The sequence below is a fragment of the Fundulus heteroclitus genome, unplaced genomic scaffold (assembly GCF_011125445.2).
Source record: "Fundulus heteroclitus isolate FHET01 unplaced genomic scaffold, MU-UCD_Fhet_4.1 scaffold_54, whole genome shotgun sequence".
NCBI lineage: Eukaryota > Metazoa > Chordata > Actinopteri > Cyprinodontiformes > Fundulidae > Fundulus > Fundulus heteroclitus.
Genome location: NW_023396967.1, coordinates 549,449 through 572,940, shown reverse-complemented (window position 1 = coordinate 572,940; position 23,492 = coordinate 549,449). Strand labels below are relative to the sequence as shown.

Genomic DNA, 23,492 nt, shown 5'->3' with positions numbered 1-23,492 from the left:
TTCTACATCCTCGCTCAGCTTGTGCAACCTAAACTTTTCCAGTCATAAGCCAGTACAGTTACCTGTGGCATTCTTTGTTGCTCAGTCCGTGGACCACTCCTTTTATATATATATATATATATATATATATATATATATATATAATGTATATATCATCTTAATGACAGTGCTTAAATACAGGATCCAGACAGATTGAAAAGTATTATAAAAAATATACAAATAAATACAAGAATATTTTTAAAAAGAGACTTAAATCTAAGAGATTTTGAAAAATTATATTTATAGAAAAATATATAGGCTACGTTTTACAGCTATATATGAACAATTAAAAAAAAAAAGTTGGTCTAGAATGTAGCTATTGTAAAGGCATATGATGGATTTACATTCCATGGACATAATTGCACATTTACAATAGTACTGCAGTGACCTTAAAAGGCCAGTATGATTTATTTCACATATTTGTTTAGAGTCCCACGGCAGAGATAATGAAAGACCTCAGGAAACGCTCAGTCCTGCACTGTAGGAACAAATGGGTTCTGCTTAAGGAGCTGCTTAGAGCTCCCACAGTGTCATGGAAGGGAGATGCTGTTTAAAATGGATGTCAGCTTTGCTCACAACCTCATCTCACCCAGCTCTTCAGTGAGGTCCAAAGGCTGGTCCTCTGTAAGTCTCTTTCCATCCCGCCCGATGTTGCCACACTGGCAGAGACCACCAAAGGTAGTCTTCAACAAGGTCTTTCACACTATGAAAGAGCTTTGTTTGCTAGATGGACCCTCTGATCCTTCTCGTGCAGGTAATTGGTGTTTGTGGACCAGTTCAGTTTATGATTAAGATGAGCATTCCGGTAGTTTTACTACCATTTCCAGAGTTTCAATGTCCAAGTCCTAGAATTATTTCATATTGGTAGAGTTGATGTGTTGTTTGACGAATCTATGAATCTTTGTCAAATCTGTTGAAAAACAGATTCAATGCGTCGTCCCAGTCCCAGCCTCTGGCCCCCATGTTGGTGACAAAATTAAAAAGGAATTTTAAATAGTGTTATATCTATGACTCATACTTCAACAAAATAATAATAAAAAAATCCTTATTAAAAACCTTGCCAAAAAAAAAAAAAAAAAAAAAATAGGCAGTCTGGAATTAGAAGTCTGAAAAATATTAATGTAATTTTACTGTTGCACTACCATTATACAAGTTATAATTTCACAAATGTTGCACTATTTTGGCATTTGAGAGCCAAAACTCAGGGTTTAAAAGAAATTATTCAATTATTAATGTAAATTTACTGTTGCACTACTATTATACATGTTATAATTTCACGAATGTTGCATTATTTTGGCCTTTGAGAGCCAAAAGTTTATTTAACTATAGTCACCCATTCCAGGTAGGTAATAAAAAGTTCTACTACCCTAAGTAGTATACAGTTCTTCATGTATAAACACACACATCAATTTCAAACAGATGGTATCGGTATCGGGGCCAAAAAATGGCATCGGCGCAACACTACTTATAATACAGTTTTTTATATCTATATATAAAATAGGCTGCTGCTTAAACACATTTTAAATATACAAAAATTGCGAAAAGCAAAGTATTTCATTGATTTTCATAAGGTTTATCTGCTTGTGTGTTTATGTCCATAACAGATGTAAATAGACGTAACGGGACAGTAAGCAATTTGACGAAAAAAAAATAAAAATAAAAAAATAAAATAAAAAAAATTATATATATATATATATATATATATATATATATAGATAGATAGATAGATAGATATAGATATAGATATGATAATATAATAATATAGCGGTTTCATCTTGGTGTCCTCTCTTCCTTAGCACGTGGGTCCCTGATGCTAACGAGCGCGCCGCATGCGCAATGCGAAGAAGAGCATTTTCAACAGCTGAGGAGGCGTAACTAGCCATGCTAACACTTGTTTAAGGTAAGATACGCGGGTTGATGGGGTTTTGTTTAAAGGACGGCGGGGTCCCCTAACAGGAGCTTGTTCACTGTAACCCACGCAGGGTCTGTCACGCTGTGTTTAGGTGTTGATAAATGACTCCAAACCCGCCAAAGAGATCCTGGTTGCGATGGAACGCCCTGCTAGCTAGAAGCAAGCGCTAGCCTGGCAGCTGTGATGAAATGGGCGTTCACTGCTTCGTTTAGTTTGGGGGGTCTTTGTTGATCGCTGTCTCGGGCTTCAGATGGAGGGTCCGCGTCCACGCTGCTGTGGCGTTTTCTCTCCGAGAGCGTTTTCTGATGCTGTCGCAGCCGATGTACGCAGTGAAAAAGGGGGATGTTAACACCGCATGCTAGCTCGCTTACATGATGCTCGCTATTTGTAATGAAACTGGAATAGCCAGCTTGCCAAAGGACGACGAGCACGTCCTTCCGTGTTCGTTAGAAAAATAGTCCCACGATTAAAAAAAAGAGAGAGAAACTACGCATCCGTTTTCTTTTATGGGTATTTGTTTTGAAGGTTGTAAGGGAATACTTACATAAAGCTAGCTGCACTTTGACAGAGCTCATCTTTTAACTTGGGTCAGTATAAATGGACAATGAAACGGTTTAACTGTGTTTAAACTGTGTTTTGACTATCCTCGTCTCTGTCACTGTTGTGAACATGATGATTAAATCAGTTCGGTTGTGCACGCATTTTAACCAACGTTCAGGAGCCCACGCATACATCCACACAGCATCCCACTCAGGATACAGCCACAGATCACTACTGCTTCTCTCATGATCCTCTGCCCTATCTGAAACGTTACACTTTCAGAAAAAAATACCGATCAGTATTGAGGTGCTTTATTGACTCATGTTTATTTTTTGTAATAATCATTCATGTGCCTGTGTGATAACCTATGGTGACGATCAGAGTAGGGCTGGACGATAATTCAGTAACGATGCATATCGATGGATGGAGATATATCGATGATGGGAAAAAAGGGTCAATAAAAAGTTGAATAGAATAAAAGTTTTCCTTCCCTATGCATTTTAGCCTTGTAGGTTAATATTAGTCATTACATCCTCCCAACCAATCACAAGCACAGACCCAGGAAACGCTCCCCCCCTCCCTTCAAAGGGTTCAGAGAGCTTGCATTCTTTTTTTTTTTTTTTTTTTTTTTTAAACTTGTTTTGGTAAAAACTTGTTTGAATAAAGGGTTGAGTTTGGATTCAGTGTTTGTGTGTCTGTATCTAAAATAGGTCATTAAGCAACAGCATAAAATGGCCAGGGCTGCACTTGAAATATATGTTTTGAGTTTGGTTATAATTATCGATATCGAGCCAATGTGATTTCTATTTTATCGATATGTTTTTTTTTTCTTTTTTCTAAATCGTCCAGTCCTAGTTCAGAGGTTGTAGAGGGGCAAACGCTGCGCTACTCTTTGTTCCGTGCAGGTGAAAAACAGTTGGCATTTCTGTTTTGTCCTCAGAAGGACTTAAAACTATTCAAAAGACAATACAGGAAATTTTGCCTTTAAAACCTTTAGACCGGTTCAGAACTGTACCGGACAACTCCAGCAGCAACACGTCTTTTCTTGATTTGTGTGATTTTAAAAATGGCTTAATTGTTCCACGTGTTTTTTTTTTTTTTTTTTTACAGTTTGGAAATTCCTGAGAGGAAACCTTCAGTCAAGAGTGGCCCTTCCAGATGAGTGACCCAAAACTCTGCAAATAATGAAGCGAAGGAACTGCATAAATCCTCCGTTGAATTAGCAGAGCACAGCTCCTCCTCCTGACCGAATAGGTCTGTTTGACACTGACCTATTTGTCTGGAAACAAGTTATGCTTTGAGACGGGGGAAGAGATGGCCACACAAAGACGCCCGTACGAGCTGCTGCCTTGCTCCATCAACTGAAAGCCACCAGAGTGGTGTTTTTTTTTTTTTTTTTTTCGTGTGTGTTTAGAGGATGGGCTACTAGAGTTTATCTGCTCTTCTCTCTCCAGAACATTGCGGTTCAGTGTGTGCCAAATTGCACAGTAAATCATGCTCGCCGGAAAAAAATGACGCTTGAATGCGGCATCCCAGTTCGAGGCGTGCCTGCGGGGCTCGGGCTCTTTCTGACATCTGAATGACAGCCTGTTGCAAATAATGGATGCCAAGTTGAGAGAGGACCTGTTTCGGAGGTACGTGGCGGCGCTGGAGAAGCGCCTGGAGGCGGGGACGGGGACCACGCCGGAGGCCGACAGGAACCGACACAAGGACAGCGAGGCCCTTCTCTCCACGGCGACGGCTCTGCTCGGAGCCTATCAGCCGGACCCGGGGCAGAGGTTCCGCATGGTGCGCTTCTACGAGATGGTGGAGAACTCGCTGCGGTGCCAGAGGGGCGGCAGCCTCAAGAGCCTGGAGAGGGCATTTCATACCCTGGAGACCATCTGCACCAACCTCCTGCTCTTCCCTTGGAAAAAAGAGTTCCGGAGTATAAAGGTGAGCGCGGTTTATCGTGGCGACGGGTTCAAAGGTGCAGATACAGCAGATGCCGTGGAAAGATTAAATACCAGTTGACGGGAAGGATGTTTCCACGAGCCACACATTAATCAGTGAGGTCACACCTTGGTGGAGTCCGTCCTGAGATTTTCAGCTGGCAGAACCAAAAAAAATGGTTTCATGTTTCAGGACTTTTTTTTTTTTTCCTTATCGTTTTCACGGATATTTCTGCTCATATGCGAACTGTAATATGTTTTCTGGTTTGTGTCCATATGGTTTTAAGCTTTATTACAAATATTGTCGAGATGATTAGTTCTAAAGTAAAGTCAGAATAATTAGCTTCTGATTAATTCACGCTGGCCTTAAGGGCCACCAGGTTGTGTCCAGAAGCTTTGCTGACATGTGGGTTTTTGGAGCGTGCCTGGACCTGCATTTAGGGAGGAAAAACAACTATAAACATTCACGTTACTCTGATTGTGGTAAAATTTGTCTGTGTTTAGATCGCGTTTTCCTCTCTGAAGGGTCGCCGTAGCGGCTGTCTGCAGCTTTCAGTTTACAGAAGAAAAACTAACAAAGTAGCATTTTACTAACATATTTAACTTCTCAGTAACATTTAAAGTGATTCTCACTGTTTTTGGACTCTGACCTTTCAAAACAAAAGACACATTAATGATTTACCCCTTTTTTGTTTCGTTTTTAAAACAAACACTGGTTGCGTTTTGTATCCTGAGCCTTTTTTAGGGCCTTTCTTTGGAGCTAAGAGTTGGTTCGTCAAATTGCTTACTATCCTGTCACGTCTATTTACATCTGTTATGGACATAAACACACAAACAGATAAACCTTATGAATTACAATGAAATACCTTGCTTTTCGCAATTTTTTTATATTTAACATGTGTTTAAGCAGCATCCTATTTTATATATAGATATAAAAAACTGTATTATAAGTAGTGTTGCGCAGATGAAATTTTTTACCCGATACCTGGCTGTGCAGTATTGGCCCATACCGATACCATCTGTTTGAAATTGATGTGTGTGTTTATATATGAAGAACTGTATACTACTTAGGGTAGTAGAACTTTTTGTTACCTACCTGGAATGGGTGACTATAGTTAAATAAACTTTTGGCTCTCAAAGGCCAAAATAATGCAACATTCGTGAAATTATAACATGTATAATAGTAGTGCAACAGTAAATTTACATTAATAATTGAATAATTTCTTTTAAACCCTGAGTTTTGGCTCTCAAATGCCAAAATAGTGCAACATTTGTGAAATTATAACATGTATAATGGTAGTGCAACAGTAAAATTACATTAATATTTGAATAATCTCTTTTAAACCCTGAGTTTTGGCTCTCAAATGCCAAAATAGTGCAACTTTCATGAACTTATAAAACATGTATAATACTAGTCGGGAGAGAGAAGGCTGCATTCAAGTGACATACAAACATCAAAATGCTATCGGTGCCCTATTTGTTGGTACTCGCCGATACCGATACCACCATTTTAGTGCTGGATCGGAGCTCCGTCTGATACTGGTATTGGTGCAACACTAATTATACACTGCAAAAACGGATCTAAAAATAAGTAAAATGTTCTTAAAATTTGTGTATTTATCCTTGATTTGAGCAGATAAATAATACTATTTGCCAATGGAATGAGTATTTTGACCCCTAAAATAAGATATTTAGACATCCTGCACTTGAAATAAGTTGATGAAGATGAGTTGTTCCTATTTTAAGTGCAAACATCTTATTCCATTGGCAAATCATCTTATTTACCTGCTCAAATCAAGGACAAATACATTCATTTTAAAGAATATTTTACTTATTTCTAGTTCCGTTTTTGTAGTGTAAGTACAAGTTTTCCACTGGCTGTAGTTGTCTTTACTATGTCATGCAAAAAGGTTTATCTAGTAATAATACTGGGGAAATCATCATCATCATCCCATCTTTTATTTTAAACAGACTGGTTGTCACCTGCCTTTAACTGATTTCTTTCTTTCTTAGACCTTCACGGGCCCGTACGTGTACCATTTGCAGTCGGCCATTTCTGACGCCGAGCTCCGAACCCTGATGCGCACCATCGGATACAGCTGTGACCACGATTCGCAGTTCCGTCTGCTGGACCACCCGGCGGACACGGGCCACCTCCGCCAGCTGGCGTTCGAGCTCTTCCTGGCCCAGGCCGAGTGCCGTCTTCTCGGGGAGGTGGTGGCTCTCGCCCGCGGCTCGGCCTCCGAGCTCGAAGCGCTGGAGCTCCGCCGGGGTTGCCGGGACGACGCCGCCGGCTGCGCCGAAGCGCTGCGGCGGCGCGACAGCCTCGGGGCGGACATGGCTCGCCTGTCCGTCAGACCGTTGGATATAGAAAGGCCTCACGCCCACCACCTGAGAAGAGGAAGCCGGCCGTCCAAGTCTGTGGATGTCACAGACGGGGCGGGCCACTGGCACCCGGCCGCTAACAAGCCCGTTCTGAAGGCGTCGCTGAGTCTGAGGAAGGAGCCTCTGTTTGTGGACACAGAGGAGGACATGAAGGATGAGATCATCAGGCCCAGCACCTCGGCATCCTTTTTCTCCATCGCCGGCCCGCCGTCCTACAGCCCCGTTGCAGACTTCTTCCCAATGCAGTCGCCCCCGCCGGTTGACCCGTACACCTCCTACCACATGTCGTCCTTGGACGACATCGACTTGTACACAGAGCGGGGCGGCGTCGGCACGGGGGGAAGGCAGACGCCGTCCCGGCCCCCGTCCAGAGAGCCGCGGGACGCCAGGGATGGCTGGCTGCTCAAATCCCACGGCAGCGTGAAGTGTCAGGGCTGCGGACTGGGGTGCTCCACGATGGCGTCCTGCCAGAGGTGCGACATGATTCTCTGCTCCGCCTGCCATGACGTCGAGCCGTCGCCCTGCTGCGGCCTGCAGGAGTACCACCCGAAATCCCCGCGCCCGCTAGACGGCTACATGCCCGTGAAGGAAAAGCTGTCCGTCTACTCCAACGCCCAGTCGTACCCGCACCTCCACCCGCACCCCCTCACCCTGACCCACTCTCATTCTCATCCCCACCCTCACCCCCAGATGTTGGAGAAACCCCTCATGCCCACCAAGCTGTTTCCCAGCAAGTCGGTGGCGATGACGACGCCGAAGGCCGGCAGCACGGAGCGCGTAAGCATGGGGGGGGGTTCACGGTGCGGGTTCTGCAACAAGCCCGGCGCGTCGCACACCTGCGTCAACTGCTCCAAGGTGTCGTGTGACTCGTGCATGGGCTTATATGCAAAGGACGTGTGCACACGGAAGAATCCTCAGCACAACTTCGTGCCCAACCATCAGCTCAACTTTAAATCTGGCACCATATCACACTTGGTGTACCGGTGAAGCAGACAGAGCGATCCCCGTCCAGCCACTTCCCCAGCATTTAACGTAGTTTTGCACTATTGCTTCAGCCTCGCTTGAGTAGCTCATTGTTTGGTTGTTTTTTTGTTTTTTTTTTTAATCTGCTGGTTTCTCTCCCCCCCCCCCCCCGACTTGTACATTCTCGCTCCCCTGACCGTAAGGCCCATGGAATGCACACGCCACAGAGCCATATCATTGACCCAGCCGTCTGCTAGGCATGGGCCGGTACGCGTTGTTGAGCTCGAGTAAAAAAATTAAAGCCGCGTCACGATACTCATGCAGACGAAACTCAAAATGCCAAACACAATATGATCAAATCAGAAGCGTTAATTGGTCCCAGCGCTGATTAGTTAATGGGACTTTGATCGTTATGGTTATGTTAACGTAATCTTTTGCAGTTATTGTCCCGATTGCTAAATTAAGTTGTGGTTTTCAAAATGTCATTGTTCAGCACATATCTGCTTTTTATCGGGTTACAAAAGTCGTCAGCCAGGGCAGCCAGCATACCGTCCGCTGCTTTAATGCTATGTCATTTTTAAAGCGACATTACCTCGATATTTTATCGTACTCTAATCTCCTTAAAAGGACTTTAAACTGCAGAAACAGAATGATGGTGTTTATTTTAATTTATTTTATGCAGTTTTGAAACCTTCGCTATACCTCAAGCCCTGCGACCGGCCCATGCCTACCCCTCTGCCTTGTAAAGCTGCAAGCCTTTTCTCTATCTCCTGTATCGGTTCTGCCAGGTCATTTTGCTTTTTGAGTCATCTTGTGTTGTTGTTACGCTTACCGTTGTTCTCAGATTTCTTATTCCTAAGGGGGAAAACTGGACAAATGAGTCGAATTTCATCTAATTCTGAATGAAATCTGTCCTGATGAACATTATACACTTTTGCCTAACTTCACAGCTAAGAATTCTTCTAATATATAAATATATATATACATAAATAGATACAGTATATTTATGTATGAGTGTGTGTGTATGTATGTGGAGAAAAGACGTCTGAGCTTGCCTAATATTAAAAGGAAATGTTTTAGAAAACTTGAAAAATGTTGGGGGGGAAAAAAAAAAAAAGTAAACACACTGGAAGTCAGTAACTTTCCGTCCTCTAGGACAAAGTGAGACTGTTAAACGGACACAAGGTCTGCCGTTTCCTCGATGTACATCTTACATATGTCGGCATAGGGTGCAAGATATCCTTCAGATACAAATGTTCTATTTAAAATATTATCCCTTGTAAATTTACCCTGAAATATTTTGTGATTTTTTTTTTTTTTTTTTTTTTTTTTTTTTTAAGGCTAAGTTTTCAACGCTGCTGTGAACTCGAGACGTTAAAGATGTTTGGCTGATTTCTGTCAGACAGTAGGTGTCGGTTCCAAACCCTCTCCCTTTCATTACTTTCCCACAAAACCCCCCCGCATAGTTCATGATGACTCCTCCACAAACGAGTGATTCTCGGTCGGTTTCAGGCGGGGGTCACAGGAAGTCTAACGCTTGGAAACTATTGGTTGTTTTAGGGCAGTATGAAGATTTACGCTCCTCCAATGGTTTCTGTCTACCTCAATTTATCATCAGCTTGCACCAAGTTTGACATTGTGGATTCAAACTAGCCTCAACATCTAAAGGGGGTAAAAAAACCTAGATGAACGGAGCATTTAATTAACAAGTTGTCTGTATTTAGAAAGTTGTGTGTTCAGCTCATTAAACCATCCAAAGTTACTATAAACTGAATCCGTTTTAGCTGTTTTAGTAAAAGGAGAATTTCTTTCCCCCCCCCATCTGAAAGATTTCAAGATATAAAAGCTGTAACCTCTAATGTGTAGATTAACCTGGCTACAAACTTGATTCCTTTTAAACTTATTTAGCAAAACATGTTTTAATTTATATTAACTTAACTAGGTTTCCTCTGTTTTTTTTTTTGTATCTTTAGTTGAATTGGCAAAAGATAGAAGACGTATTTTTCTGCTGCATTTCACAGAGCACTGAGACGGGCTCAGACTCATTTAGACTTGCTTTTTTTTTTAAAAGACAAATTTAATCTTCAACAGCTTTGAAAATAAAGTATTTGTTTTACTACACTACTTTATAAAGATGCACCCATCATTCGGCCAGAGTTCAAAACTGGAACAATTTAGTCGGCTTTGACGGACGATCAGGCGTCAGCAGATGGCATGTAGCTTGATGCACTTATTAAAAAATCAGATAAAGGGTTAACGATTGATATTTTGATGCGTCTATGGGGATATTGTAATCTTTTTAGATTTTCTGTTGTATGCAAAACTACTGCTACTGTCAAACAACCTTTGGCACATTTTGTTTTCTTGTTTATATGTTGGTGCAGAAACGTAAACCGGAATGGGTCGGAATCGGTAGATGAGATTTCAAAGGACAAAGGATATCGGTGTTGGCCTGGAAAAGCCTGATCGGTGCATCTTTATAACTTTCCTTGTACTGAAATTTTTTTTTTTACCTTTGTGCACAGCATGGGTTATTGCAAGTTTACATTAATTTGACTTCTTGAAGTCTTTCAGCTTGCTGTAAAACACTGAGATCGCCCCTCTGAGATCTGTTGTTTCATAGCTTGGTGATGGAGGTATACTGCTTAGGTTCAGCCCATACTTCAGTGGGTACTTCTAGTGTTTACTCTAGTTCTCCATATGAAAAGTCTATAGTTACCAAGGGCTAATATTCAGTCTCTTCTCATCAAAAAATAGTCTGATTCGTTGTTGAGAAGACTTCTTGGCTGCTTGAGTCTTTTTGTGCTGTCAGGATTAACCTCTGAATGCCTTAAGACTGTATAGCTCTCTTTATCAGTAAATATTTTCACTTATTTTTTAATGTTACCAAATACTATGTTTTACCAATCTTATTGTATAATCTCCAGGCTCCAAATGTAAAATTAATTTCTGCAATTGGAAAAAAAAAAGATGAATTAAAGTACAGAAGGTTATAGATATCTTTAAAAAAAAATAGCATTTTCTTAGCATAACATTGTACTCCCGTATTGGCAGTAATGTGCTGTAATGACCACGTCTAGCTAAGAAGTTTAATTATTTTTTTATGTAGATGTTATCTAAACTGACTTTGGATTCAGGAAGCAATGTGTAACAAACCGTTTCGTTCCTTCCCTTAAAAGCTGAAGTCGTGTGTCGTGTCTTAAACATATTAAAGCGGACAAAAAGGGATGTTTTGATATCAATTTCGTATAGATCGAAGGCTCTTTAAGAGAACATTAGCTTAAACTCGTGTGTCAAAAAGTCTTGTGACCTTTGGGGAAATGTGCAATTTTATTATTATTATTATTATTATTATTATTATTATTATTATTATTATTATTATTATTATTATTATTATTATTATTTTTGTCATCCGGCCAAGCCTTTTCTAAATGTTTCACCATTGTTGTATTTTAGTAGCTCCTGTTTGCAACTCATAACCAGCATCCACGAGGACTTTCAGACATATTGAGCCATGTGTCCAGAGTGATCATTTTGCCAAATGAAGAACAACTCTCTCTCTCTCTCTCTCTCGCTCTCTCCGGAGCGGAAACAAATACATCATACGGCTTGTCTTGATGTAAAGCTAATGTAACGTATAAATCTGTGATTTTTTGCTAAAGTCGAGTTTTTGTCTGTAGATGTCGGGCTCTTTAAGAAGCCTGGGAAGAACATCATCAACATGGCTAGCCACTTACCCTCCATTTGACGTGGCTCTGACTGTAAACAATAGACTGATGACTTGTGTTAGTCACTACAAAGGGCTAAACAGTCTCGAGGGCTGCCTTTAGATTAGTTGGCTCTATTTCAGACGTTAAACGAGAAACTGACTTTGTGGAGTTTACATTCATAACTTATGGATTGCTGATTTCTGGGAAGAAATCAATGTTGTACATCAATCTCTTTTGACATGATTGGTCTGACTTACACCAGGAAACACTCAAGACTTCGTGGAAGATGATACTCCCTTTACCTTTTGTGTGGTTGTCTTACCGGTATCAGTACTGGGGGTGTAGTTAGAGTGCCTCATTCCCATCTTCTGTTTCTGTAGCCTTTCTCTTGGCATGCTCTGTTCAGAACCCTCCCAAATCCCAAACACCCGCCTACCTTGACACTAAGGATCATCGCACAATGTGTATGTGAAGGGGTGTGTAACTTAGAATAAGTGTATGGGTATAAGCGGGGTAGAAAGGGAAAGTAGCCAAAACTGTTAATTGGTGAATACTATATATATAAATATATACATACATAAATATATATATATATGAGGAAAAAATGTAAATGAGATTTTATAAAATAATTTGAAGAATAAAATTCTAAAAACAAGTCTTTTCGCTTTGGTACAGGCTTTTATTTGTGTCGGTGTGCTTATTCTCTTGCAACTTTATTTAATGGTGTTCTTCAGCGATCATGTTGATGAGCACGTATCTGTTTCTGGTAACTAAATTTCCCTGAGTTGTTGTCAGTGCTGCCCAGTGAAGCAGGTGGGAGAGTACAGGTCGGGACCTTTTTGTAGGAACTGCATCACCAAATGGGTGAGGGGGTTAAAACGAATCCTTTGAACACATCACACATGCAGGTTTCTGAGAAAATGTTTGCGCACTTCCTGTTCAGCTTTGTTTGACCTGAGTAAAACCCTTCCTGCCTCAAGCAGTGCCTTTCCTCCTTACTCTCCAGAGAGCGGGTTAGAAATGGGGAAATTGTAGTTTTCACAAATGGCATTCACAAACCATTCTGAAAATCTTCAAATTACTGGACTCCAATCTTACCAAGTTAAGGTTTAGAGTTCATTTTAGAAATAACAAGCTAAAAAGATCTAAAATATGGAAGAGTAAATGGCCATGGGCAGTTTTTCACACTTATACATATCTTGTAGTATGACACATGGAAGATTAAATCAAAGGGAAGTCAACACCCCTCTGTGAATTATAGCTTTGTACTTTAATGCAGTCACCCCAGCATCCCTGCATTTCAGACATTGGGCTGGTTACTGCGCAATGTGTCAATTTTTCCAATTTGACCACCAGATGGAGATAGATACCAAACTAGACTTTTTTTTCTTTTTTTTTTTTTTTCTTCAGAATGTGAGGATAAAGGGCGTATTTTAAAGTAATGCATTTAAAGTATACAGATCAGTCTGCATAAATAGAAATTGTAAAGATATATGCTATAATATTTATTATAGCATTTGATATATAATATAGCCTGTCCACAAGGCTCTGGATAGTGCTATAATATTTATTATAGCATTTGGGCTCGATAACGTGGGCAGTTGAATGAACTGAATATGTGGTCATAAACTCTGGAAGTAATTACTCTTTCATGCTGCATAACCTTTGGCTGCATACTATGTGCTGAAATACTCCATAATGAGAAAATAATATAGAAATGCTGCCACTGCAAAAACTAATTGTAAGTGTGTGTGTGTGTATGTGTATATATATATATATATATATATATATATATATATATATATATATATATATATATATATATATATACACAGAGTGCACTATTGTCAGAAGTATTCGCTTACCTGCCTTGACTTGCATCTTCTGGGCAGGCTGTCCACAAAGCTCTGGATGGTGTTTATGGGACATTTTGACCGTTCTTCCTGAAGCACGTTTGTGAGGTCAAACACTGATGTTGGACTAGCAGGCCTCGCTCTCAGTCTCCACCGTAATTCATCTATTAGCTTGAGGACAGAACCCTGTGCATGCTAGTCCAAGATCATCAACACAGAACTCCCACCCATGACGTCATGAACCTTGATTTGAGCACTGATTGACAGTCATGTTGGAAAAGGAAGGGGTCATCTCCAAACGTATCAGTATACCAAGAAACAAAATTTATGGTATACCAAAGCATTCACAGTTCCTTTCATTGGAACTAAGGAGCCAAGTCAAGCTCCAGAAAAACACAAATTGGTACACACTTGTGAAGTAGAAAGAAAATGCACTTGATTTTAAAAAAAATTATATAAATAACAAAACTGAAAGAAGACTTTGAACATCTCACGGAGCACTGTTCAATCCATCATCCAGAAATGGAAAGAGTGTGACACAAATGTAAATCTACCAAGACAAGGCGGTCCTCCTAAACTTACAGGCCAAACAAGGTGAGCACTGATCAGAGACGCAGCCCAGAGGCCCATGGTGACTCTGGACGAACTGCAGAGATCCACAGCTCAGTTGGGGCAATCTGTCCACTGGACAACTATTAGTCGTACACCACACAAATGTGGTCTTTATGGAAGAGTGGCAAGAAAAATGCCATTTACCAGAAGCCATGTCGTGGTCACTGCAAGCATGTGAAAGAAGATTCTTTAGTCAGATGAGACCAGAATTTAAGTTTTTAGCCAAAATGCAAAATGTTATGTGTGGCGGAGAACTAACACTACACATCCCTCTGAACACACCATCCCCACTGTCAACTAGGGTGCTGTGGGGATGATTCTCTGGGGGTGAGTCTGCAACAGCCTTGAGACTAGGCGGAAGTTCAGCTTTCAGCAGGACAATGATCCTGGTGAAGATTCTCAGTCATCCAGGTCATGGTCATTCCAAAAAAAAAAAAAAAGGTAAAAAACAAAGCAACTGGACTTGTTTTCCGTGTTCAACTACGGAAAACAAGTCCAGTTGCTTTGTTTTTTACCTTTTTTTTGGAATGACAATGATCCTAAACATCAAGCGAAGGCTACAATGGAGTGGTTTCAAACAAATCATATTCATGTGCTAGAATGGCCCAGTCAAAGTCCAGACCTAAACCAAATTGAGATTATGTGGCAAGATCTGAAAGCTGCAGTTCACAAACATTCTCCATGTAATCTGACTGAGCATGAGCTGTTTTGCAAAGCAGAAAGGGCAAATATATCAGTCACTTGACTCAGGGGGACTCAATACTTTTGCACAATGCCCCATTCAGTTTTTATATTTGGAAAAAATAAAAAAATAGAAATCCTGTATAATTTTCTATTTCACAATTGTCTTTCACATAAAATTCCAATAAAATATATTTATGTTTGGGGTTGTAATGCGACAATATGTGGAAATGTTCAAGGAGTATGAATACTTTTGCAAGCCGTTGGCTGTATGCCCAATGCTGGAAGAAGCCCTGGGAAACAAGTTTTTCTATTGCCCTATGCAACTGGAATCTGATAAACTATAGCCAGATGAGCTGTTACCTTCCTGTTCTAGAAAGCTGTTTTCATTTTAAAATTAGTCCACAAGATAAAAAAAAAAAAAAAAAAAATCCTGATTTGTATTTGTAACTTCGATCAGATGAAGGTGCATGTAGTCGTTCTGTGCAGGTTCCTGCGGTATCATGTATTGACTTTTATTGAGGGTCGACTCAGGCTTCGGATCATCTTACAGATGTGACTTTTTCACTCAGGGAGATTTAGCCAATAAAAAGTGGATTATGGAATGTGAAACCAATCACTATTGCTCAACAAACTGGGAATCGTAATGCACCTGCTTCCAGCAATGACTTTGAATAGCAGTAGGGATTTTCAGCAATAGGGTAACAGCAGAAATGGACGTCACTTAGATCTCTGTAGGGATTGAAATGCTGAGCGAGTATGAGCAGTGTCCTTGCATCATCCTTTCCTCTGGGACATGTCAGAAGTGTGCTGAGTAACATCCCTTACATGCCTTGAGGGAGTCAGAGACACACTGAGAAGAGAACATTGCAGTGCAGCTGGACATAAAGATCTTGACTGAAGACACCCAGCTTAGCCTTTAAAAGTATCCGTCGTCAGGATCATTGTTAAAAAAAAAAAAAAAAACGGATAGTATAAGCCCACGTGTAGTTGTTTTCCTAAAAGATGTAGGCATTTGCCTGCATTTGCACGCAAGTAAAAGTGCAAAAATGTAATTTAAAATTTTCATGAGCCAACATTTTTTTTCTGTTTGTGGGGGCAGTGACGTAACCCGTAGTCATTGTTTTTTGGTTTCAAAAAATGTATTATTGTGGGGTATTTTATCACATTTGTCTTAGAACAATACACACATTTCTTTCAGGTAGCACATGCTGTGCAGGGTCTTTCAAAACTATTCGTATTCTTCACTTTTAGTCAAGTCCCAGGTACAAACTTCAGTATGTTTTCTTTGTGTTTTATTTGATCGAGCAACACAAAACAAACGAATGGAACTGTGGCACCTATTGAAAGGAATATCGTGAAACCCATTCAGTAACTATTCTCATACCTTAGTTCCTGGATGTTGTTGTCTCCAAACTGTTGTCGTTGAAACTGTAAAGCATGGAAAATATAAAACAGAAATTCTTCCCAAGCGTGGCCAGGTCCATGCCTCTATTTCACGCCTTCACAAGGTTACAATCCAGTCTCTTTATTGTACTTCATTGTAAGCTTGAAAACTATTTTTCTCCCTGTCGTTCAAGGCCTGATTGTCACGTTTTGTCAGATCAAAACACTTTGTTACATAAGTCATAGATTTACTTCTATTTTTTTTTTTTAATAATGGCTGACAATGTTAAGCATTTTTGTCAAACAGGACCGTGCTGAGTATAGAGCTTTTTGATCAAATAACTCAAATAACTTAACAGAAGAGATGTTCTGGTTCAAAAATTATAAAGGTTTCTGGTTGAGAAAAAGGTATCAGATCTTAGTAACTTAAATCTCCCTGTTAGCTGTAGTTTTCATTGTTGGTGTTTTGGATCATACATCTGGTGGAGCGAATGAAGATCTTTAGCCTAAATTTCCCAAAGGGTAATTTAGAAACATGTTGCTTTCAGCGCCACAAAGATCAAATTATCTTGCATCGGTATCCCTGCAGCATCATATCTAGGTATAAACATTTTGTTAGAGCATTTGGAATAAGGGGAGACTTTCAATGAGAGGCCAGCTAGTGGCAGAAGGTAGGATGCTTTGTGTCGTTACATTTTCAGCAAAAACCCAGCTCCTTATTACCCAGCTGTGACATTTTCAAGGCTGGGTTGGAATTGCTTGAAAGCATTTCTGTTTTGTGACATTATTTCAACATCAAACAACGATAACTTGTAAAAGCATTTCAACATGAAATGAAAAAAAAAATTAGAAGCATGGTAAAATGCCATTGCAATTTTGGTCTGGTCCTAGGCTTATGTATTTGGCCTGTTTTATGACTCACTGCTTTTTAAAGTCAAATAAACAGACATTCAAAAGGTACAGCTAAAAATAAATAGTTTCTGACTTTCCACAAGTTAAAAGTACAAGGATGTTTTTTTTTGTTGAAAAACTGAAGATCCAATTTAAAAATCACATTCGATGTACAGTTTTTTATTGTAAAAAGTAGGTGGCCTCCTAATTATGATGGTTTTATGTAGTGGAACTTTATAGGAAACAGCACAATCTTTATCAGGTTTTAAAAGTAACAGAAAGGGTTAAAAAACAGAATTGTATTTGTTGTATTTGACTAACTCTGGCAAAGCAGATCTACATACAACAAAAAAGCTAAAACAGAAAAAGAATCAAGATGTTTTTTCCCAAGTACGCTTCAAATTCAGACATCATCTTGATTAAAATGCTGCTGCAGGATGTTGGATGGGGTTTGCATAAAGGAATGCTTTACCTCAATATACTACAACAACGCCGGGAACATGAGCAAGGCAAGATTCCTCTGCAATGATGTGACAGAATCATTTCAGGAGATGTGTTCTTGAAGTGATTCCAACTGATTAAGGGAAAGGACTTTTTCACCCTGCTGCTGCATTTTGTATATAATTGTTGATCTTTTGTTCTCATCCTTCCTGTGTGAAGGTTGAATGCTCTCCTAGTGCTATATTTTGGATAAAGTGGTTTCTTACTTCATTATAATCCTTCATGTTAATTGAAGATTCTAAATTGGCTTGAGGTACGAGTGTGTGTTGCGGATGATTGTCTGTCCCGTGTATCTTTTCATTTGCTCTGAGGTGGACTGGTGACCTGTCCAGGATGTATCCAGCCTCGTGTCAACTCCCTGCTGGAGACTGGCACCAGCAGCCATGCTATACCCTAAACAGGATTGATTCTATTCTGTTTATTTATATAGTGCCAATTCACAACACAAGTCATTTCCCCACACTTGGCAAAGTCAGTTCTATCAAATCATACAGAAAGACTGGTTAAGTGTTTTATATCTAAGGAAACCCAGCAGATTGCATACAGTCATTGACTTTCAAGATTCACTCTTCCTATCAATCCCTTATGCCGAGCATGCATCTAGCGACAGCGGAAAGGAAAAAAAAAGAACTATTTCCAGGAACAAAAACCTCCAGCAAACTTTAACTCAGTGTGAGCAGCCATCTGCAATGACTGACTGGGGGTTTGAAAAGACAGCATACACGCAAAAAAACACTGGCAGTGATCCAGGAGTACTTTCAAAGGGAGAGAAAAGTAATAAATAGGGTAATGGCAGTATTAGCTTATTCGTTCACCTAGGAAAGAAACACAGCTAAGCAGATAAGCTCTGAGCCAGTTTTTAGGTCTAGAAGATGAAAGACAGCACATGCATAGTTGTAGTAAAAGCTCAGCCATGTTTATGAGAGAAAAGGGGCTTAACACTGAAAGACAGGGTCAGCTTTCTCATCTATAAAAGGAAAACATGAAGTTGCTAGCAGCAGCAGTTCAACTACAGCACACCCTCCAGGACAAGGTCACAACCACCAATCAGATGTAGTTACTATGAAGAGAAAGAAACAGAAAGAATATAAAGTTAAAAGTGAAAATAACAGCAAACAATGCAAAATTGGAGAGTAGTAGGAAAATGTAGCAGAGCAAGAGAAAGTGGTCATTGTGTCCTCCAGCAGCCTAAGCATAGACACACCCCAGTAATATATGTCAAAAACAATTGTTTTTACTTTATTAATGAAGGTTAATTTGATGCCATCCAGATTAAGTTATTGACAAAGTGATTCCTTTTTCAAAGATGTTGAACCAAAAAACGCCCACATCTGTTTTGTCAGAGTTTAAAAGCAAAACGGTTAAAGTCATCTATGTTTGATTATATGGTGATAGAAAATGGATGGATGCATTTAAGACCTGGTGGGGGCCGAGGTTCTTATTAAGGACAAAGCCTTGGAAATCAAAGAGGGTGTGTCATCTTTTTACAATTCTTCAGATTTTTGTAATACACTGCTATAAATAAACTGTTACAGACAGGTCTTTCTTTACAATCACAATTATCCATCCATTTTCTGACCCGCTTAATCGCTCATGGGGTCGCGGGGTTGCTGGTGCCTATCCTCAGCGTTCACTGGGCGAGAGGCGGGGTAAACCTTGGACAGGTCGCCAGTCTGTCACAGGGCAACACATGGACAGACAGGACAAACAACCATTCACACACACACTCACAATCACAGTTATAAGAAATATTTTGAATAGACAAAATAATTGCGCACATTTAAAATGTTGGTACAAATATTGCCAAACATGTAACTTATATCCTAAACTATATAATTCAATTCTGTCAAAACTCAATTTAAAGCGATAATGGACAATATTTTTTTGGCTTTCGAGTTCTTCCAGGGGTTTGGGGGGGGGGGTCATCTTATCTATTGGTTATCGCTCATGCCAATCATTGTGATTGTGATGCGTTCACCTAATGCCAATGTATGTGCTTGTTCCTTGCTACTTCCTTCTGGGTGCGCATGCACATTTCTAGTGTTTGTGTTTCCAGTGAGCTTCAGTTTCAGTCGTTCGTTGTACAGTTACAGTTACTGTATACTTTGAAAATGTCTGAAAGTTGTCTGAAAGTTGCAAGAAGCTGTCTTACGGGTTTATGAGAAGAAGAGGGGGGCCTCAGAAGAAATAAGACCAGTGTGGATTTGGGAGATTCTTGGGTCCCTGAGCAACACCCTTAACCCCAGATTGCTCCCCTGGTGCCGCACAATGGTAGCCCACAGCTCCCCAAGGGGATGGGTTAAAAGCATAGAACAAATGTAATTATAATGTATGTTGCAATGGCAAAAAAGATTATTATTATTATTATTATTTTACACGATCTTCCTGAGGAGCGAAAGAGCAGGTAGGATAATCTTGCCCATGCCAGTTATTCAAAAAGTGACTTGGGGGTTTGTTATTTCCCATTTCCTGAAAAATTGTTCACTGTACCTTTAATTCAAGCTACTTCATTCCAATACCACCCAGTAATATAACCCTGTTCATATCCAATAACCTTACCTACAAGATGAATTTGTGCATTACAGTAATAAACACACGAGAAGCCATCTTGTATCGCTCCGGCTTCAACCGTTTGTGTCTGAACCAAAAACGGGTTTGGGCCAATCACGTTGCAGTATTGAGGTTTAAGGCGGGACATACCGGTGCAACGAAAGCAAGAGCTGCTGGGCCCACAGCCCAACCAACACCAACGTGGTAGGGCAGGAGGACGCACACATAGCTGCTGCTATCACATCTGTTTTGTCAGAATCCACAATTTATTCTTTGATGGTAGAACAGCAAGAAGTGCCTTGACTAGCTTACTTTCTTGTGGTTTATCATAGCAGCTACTGCTTAAATTTTAATTTGATACCACGACTACCTAAAACCAAATATTTGGTAGGCGGGCACTATGTGTCGCTTCGCCCAATCAGCTCAGAGAGTTCTGCTGACATTCCCTCCTTTCCCCAAACGGATTCAAATGGAGCAGTCACAGATTGATAATGTGCAGAAGGTAGAGTGCTACACATCATGAATCTGGCTGGCCAGGTTACATATCCAATTACATCTAGTCAAATGTATTCTACATTATGAAACAACACAGTCAGATTCAGTTTCTCAGTTAATGCCAGTAGGTACAAAAGTATTTCTTAGGAAGTCCTGCCGGGTGCATAGAGTTGTTGACTTCTTGTTCTACTCCTCAACAAGCATGTGGCGACAGTGAGGATTAACAACCCCCTTTCACCTCAAAAATAAAATAAAAAAAATTGTATGGAAAGAAAAGAGGCTACACACAATAAATGCAACCAAGAAAGATAAAAAATAAATGTATACCTTCTTCTCTGTCCTTCCTCTTCTTTCAAAAGGCCCACCTCTACCTTAGCCAGCTTGAATGCCTTTGTCCTCTAAGTCACAATTGAATTATCTCCTCATCATCAGTTCCAACAGAGTTCCTTCAAGACTTGATTTAATGAAGCCACCCACGGTGTGCACATGCAGAGACCAGAAAAGGTTAGAAAAAAAACAAAACAACTGGACTTCTATTCTGAAGTCCAGCTGCTTTGGTTTTTTAACCTTTTTTTTTTTGATTGATCATGGCCTGGATGACAGAGAATCTTCACCAGCACATGCAGAGATCCCCAGACCCTCAACATTTCAAACATCAGGTAAAAGGAAGACCAAGGGGCAAAGTAGCGTCTTGATCAGTTCCGTTTTATCACATTTGAAAGAGCCTCTAACAAACTGACAACATTGTGTTTTGTGAGCATATGTTTCTATTTAATGAAACCTTTTTGAAGACAGCTGGATGAGAACCAGAGAAAAATCTAGCAGCAAATGGGGGAGTCTGAAAACAGCAGTTACACCAGATCTAAGGGGAAACACATCTTTCAAAAAGTTTTAGTTTTGTCTCCCCCCTGTTTTTCCAAAAGGCTTGGAGATCACAAAGATGGTTTTTTTTTTGACATCTTTTGTGAACTCCTGAATTTTCAATGCACACTTGGGGTAATTTTGGTTAGCCAGCTGGGTGGGCACTGTTGGAAATGCTCACCCTGATTTCTCCACTCATGGACAATAAAGAATCAAGAATTTTAATTATCATTATGAGTTACCATGATGACATTTTTGATGAGACCAGCTCAGAGTGCACACAGATTACATATAACACAGACACAACAAGACACAATCTTACCGAACCATTTTTTTTGTCTCACTGTGGTTTGCTGCAATCCCAAAGCACTGAAAATGGCTTTTTAAAAACCCTTCAGCCAACCGCATGTTGTCAGACAGGTTTTATTGAGTGATTTCTTATCTGTTTGTGTGCCTGTGTGTTTCTGTTAGTCTGTTTCAGTTTTTTTCATTTCTATATTTCTAAAGGTTTTGTGGTACTTTTTTCATATCTTTGTTAAAATGTTTTTTTTTTTATTAAAAAAGAGTTATAGATCTGTATAGAAACTACAACTGTATGTTGTGCACTCACCACAGGTTTATAAGAATAAACAAGTTATGGGAAACCAACAAAACTATCTAAATTAGTTACCCAGGGAACAGTGGAGAAACATCGGACCCACAAGAGAAAATAGGCAGCAGCTATAACACTGCTGAAAACATCCTGCCAGGCTGCATCACATGTTGGTGCAGTTACTGCTGTTTAATTAACTTACAGGAAAAGTTTGCAGCAAGCTGAGTGCATCATCGCGGTCTCACTACCCCACACAGGGAGCTTTTTTGAAGAAATGTTTTTAGAAGAAAGCCATTTGTGTTGCAAGACATCCCTCTCCAGCTCCCCAATGAACTTCCTAATCTTCTGCCAGCTTTAAGACGATGCTGCTTCACTGAATCAAGAAGAGCCAGAATGTCCAATTTTTATTCAGCTGGCAATAAAGCAGCTAATCCCTGAGTAGCATCCACATGTGTTTGTTCTCATTTTATACCTTCTTTTGGAAAATAAACAGTTTAATTTTGTTTATGTAAAACCAAAAAAAAAAAAAAAAAACTTTTTGAAAGTATGCTTTTAATGAATTGTATCATATATTTCTAAGGTGTGATATATACATTTACCTTTTCATTCAAAGTGAGAGTAACTATGAAAAACATTCAAAGAAAGGCAACATTGTGAAACATTCCCATAGCCCTGTTAAGCCATTACAATAGTAGAAAGGGAATAGAAGGACATATTCTTATTAAACTGAACATTTTAGCAGTGTCCCTGCTTTATTGTCGAAGCTGAGGACTGTATAGTTCCCTGAACCTGAGACAGTGTTAGCCATATTGCTTCATGTTGTTGCAGCATCCTTGCTCTTAATACATAAAAAAAACTTTTTTGTAGATGTCAATGAATTGTTCAAAAGTTAGAAAAGGATAATACTTTAGTTCCAGGATTCTTTAACTGGCTTGTAAAGAGGGTTTTTACTTCATGGGCTACAGTTGCATAACTACGCTTTTGTCGTGCTCTTAGTTACATTTATTGAATTCTTTAGGTGTTCTGTCTGTGCTTCTCTGAAAGAATGTTTCAGTGAGCCAGCCACTCATGAAAGCACGTTATGGAGAAAACCTTCTCCACTTTCAAACGCCAAATCTTTAATTAATAGTCAAGTTTTAATAGTGATCTCTTATATTTTCCCTTCTGTTCATCATTTTTAGGTATGCTTGCCCCATTACTCCCTGAGGAGTCCTTCCTTCAAACACTGTAATTGTACGATCAATGATTGTGAAAAATTACATCCTCTTCTTTAATTGTTTAATTTTCCTGCCTTCTTCCTTTCCTACGGGACTTGCATACCGAGTTAGATTCTTGGACTACATTCAAAAGTCTTCCAAAGAATACAGCAGCATTTTCTCCCTTGTGCATGGCTTACCAAGGTCAACTGAATCATCACTCCATGCAAGCTTGACATTCTCTTTTCTCTCCGCTTCCCGATACATCAAATGACTCGATTCACTCTCAGCAATGATCTTGGACAGGATTTTGCGAATGTATTGCAACTGTTTTAATGTTTAAAAGTTATCTAAGAGATTGTTAGGTTTTAATACTTTTTTGGCACATTTTGAT

At 39.8% G+C, this 23,492-nt stretch overlaps 1 protein-coding gene across 1 annotated transcript; it reads left to right on the top strand.

The window, feature by feature from the left end:
• Positions 1–1,839: 1,839 nt before the first annotated feature.
• spata2 (spermatogenesis associated 2) lies at positions 1,840–10,783 on the top strand. The gene is made up of 3 exons (XM_012862309.3): positions 1,840–1,939; positions 3,602–4,426; positions 6,436–10,783. Exons 2-3 carry the CDS (start codon positions 4,091–4,093, stop codon positions 7,792–7,794), a joined length of 1,695 nt encoding a protein of 564 aa, XP_012717763.2. The 5' UTR covers positions 1,840–1,939; positions 3,602–4,090; the 3' UTR covers positions 7,795–10,783.
• Positions 10,784–23,492: the final 12,709 nt, after the last annotated feature.

Coding starts and splice junctions, on each gene's coding strand:
- spata2 (XM_012862309.3), top strand. CDS start 4,091: ATGGATGCCAAGTTGAGAGAGGACCTGTTTCGGAGGTACGTGGCGGCG. Junction 4,427..6,435: donor AAGAGTTCCGGAGTATAAAG/GTGAGCGCGGTT, acceptor TTTCTTTCTTAG/ACCTTCACGGGCCCGTACGT.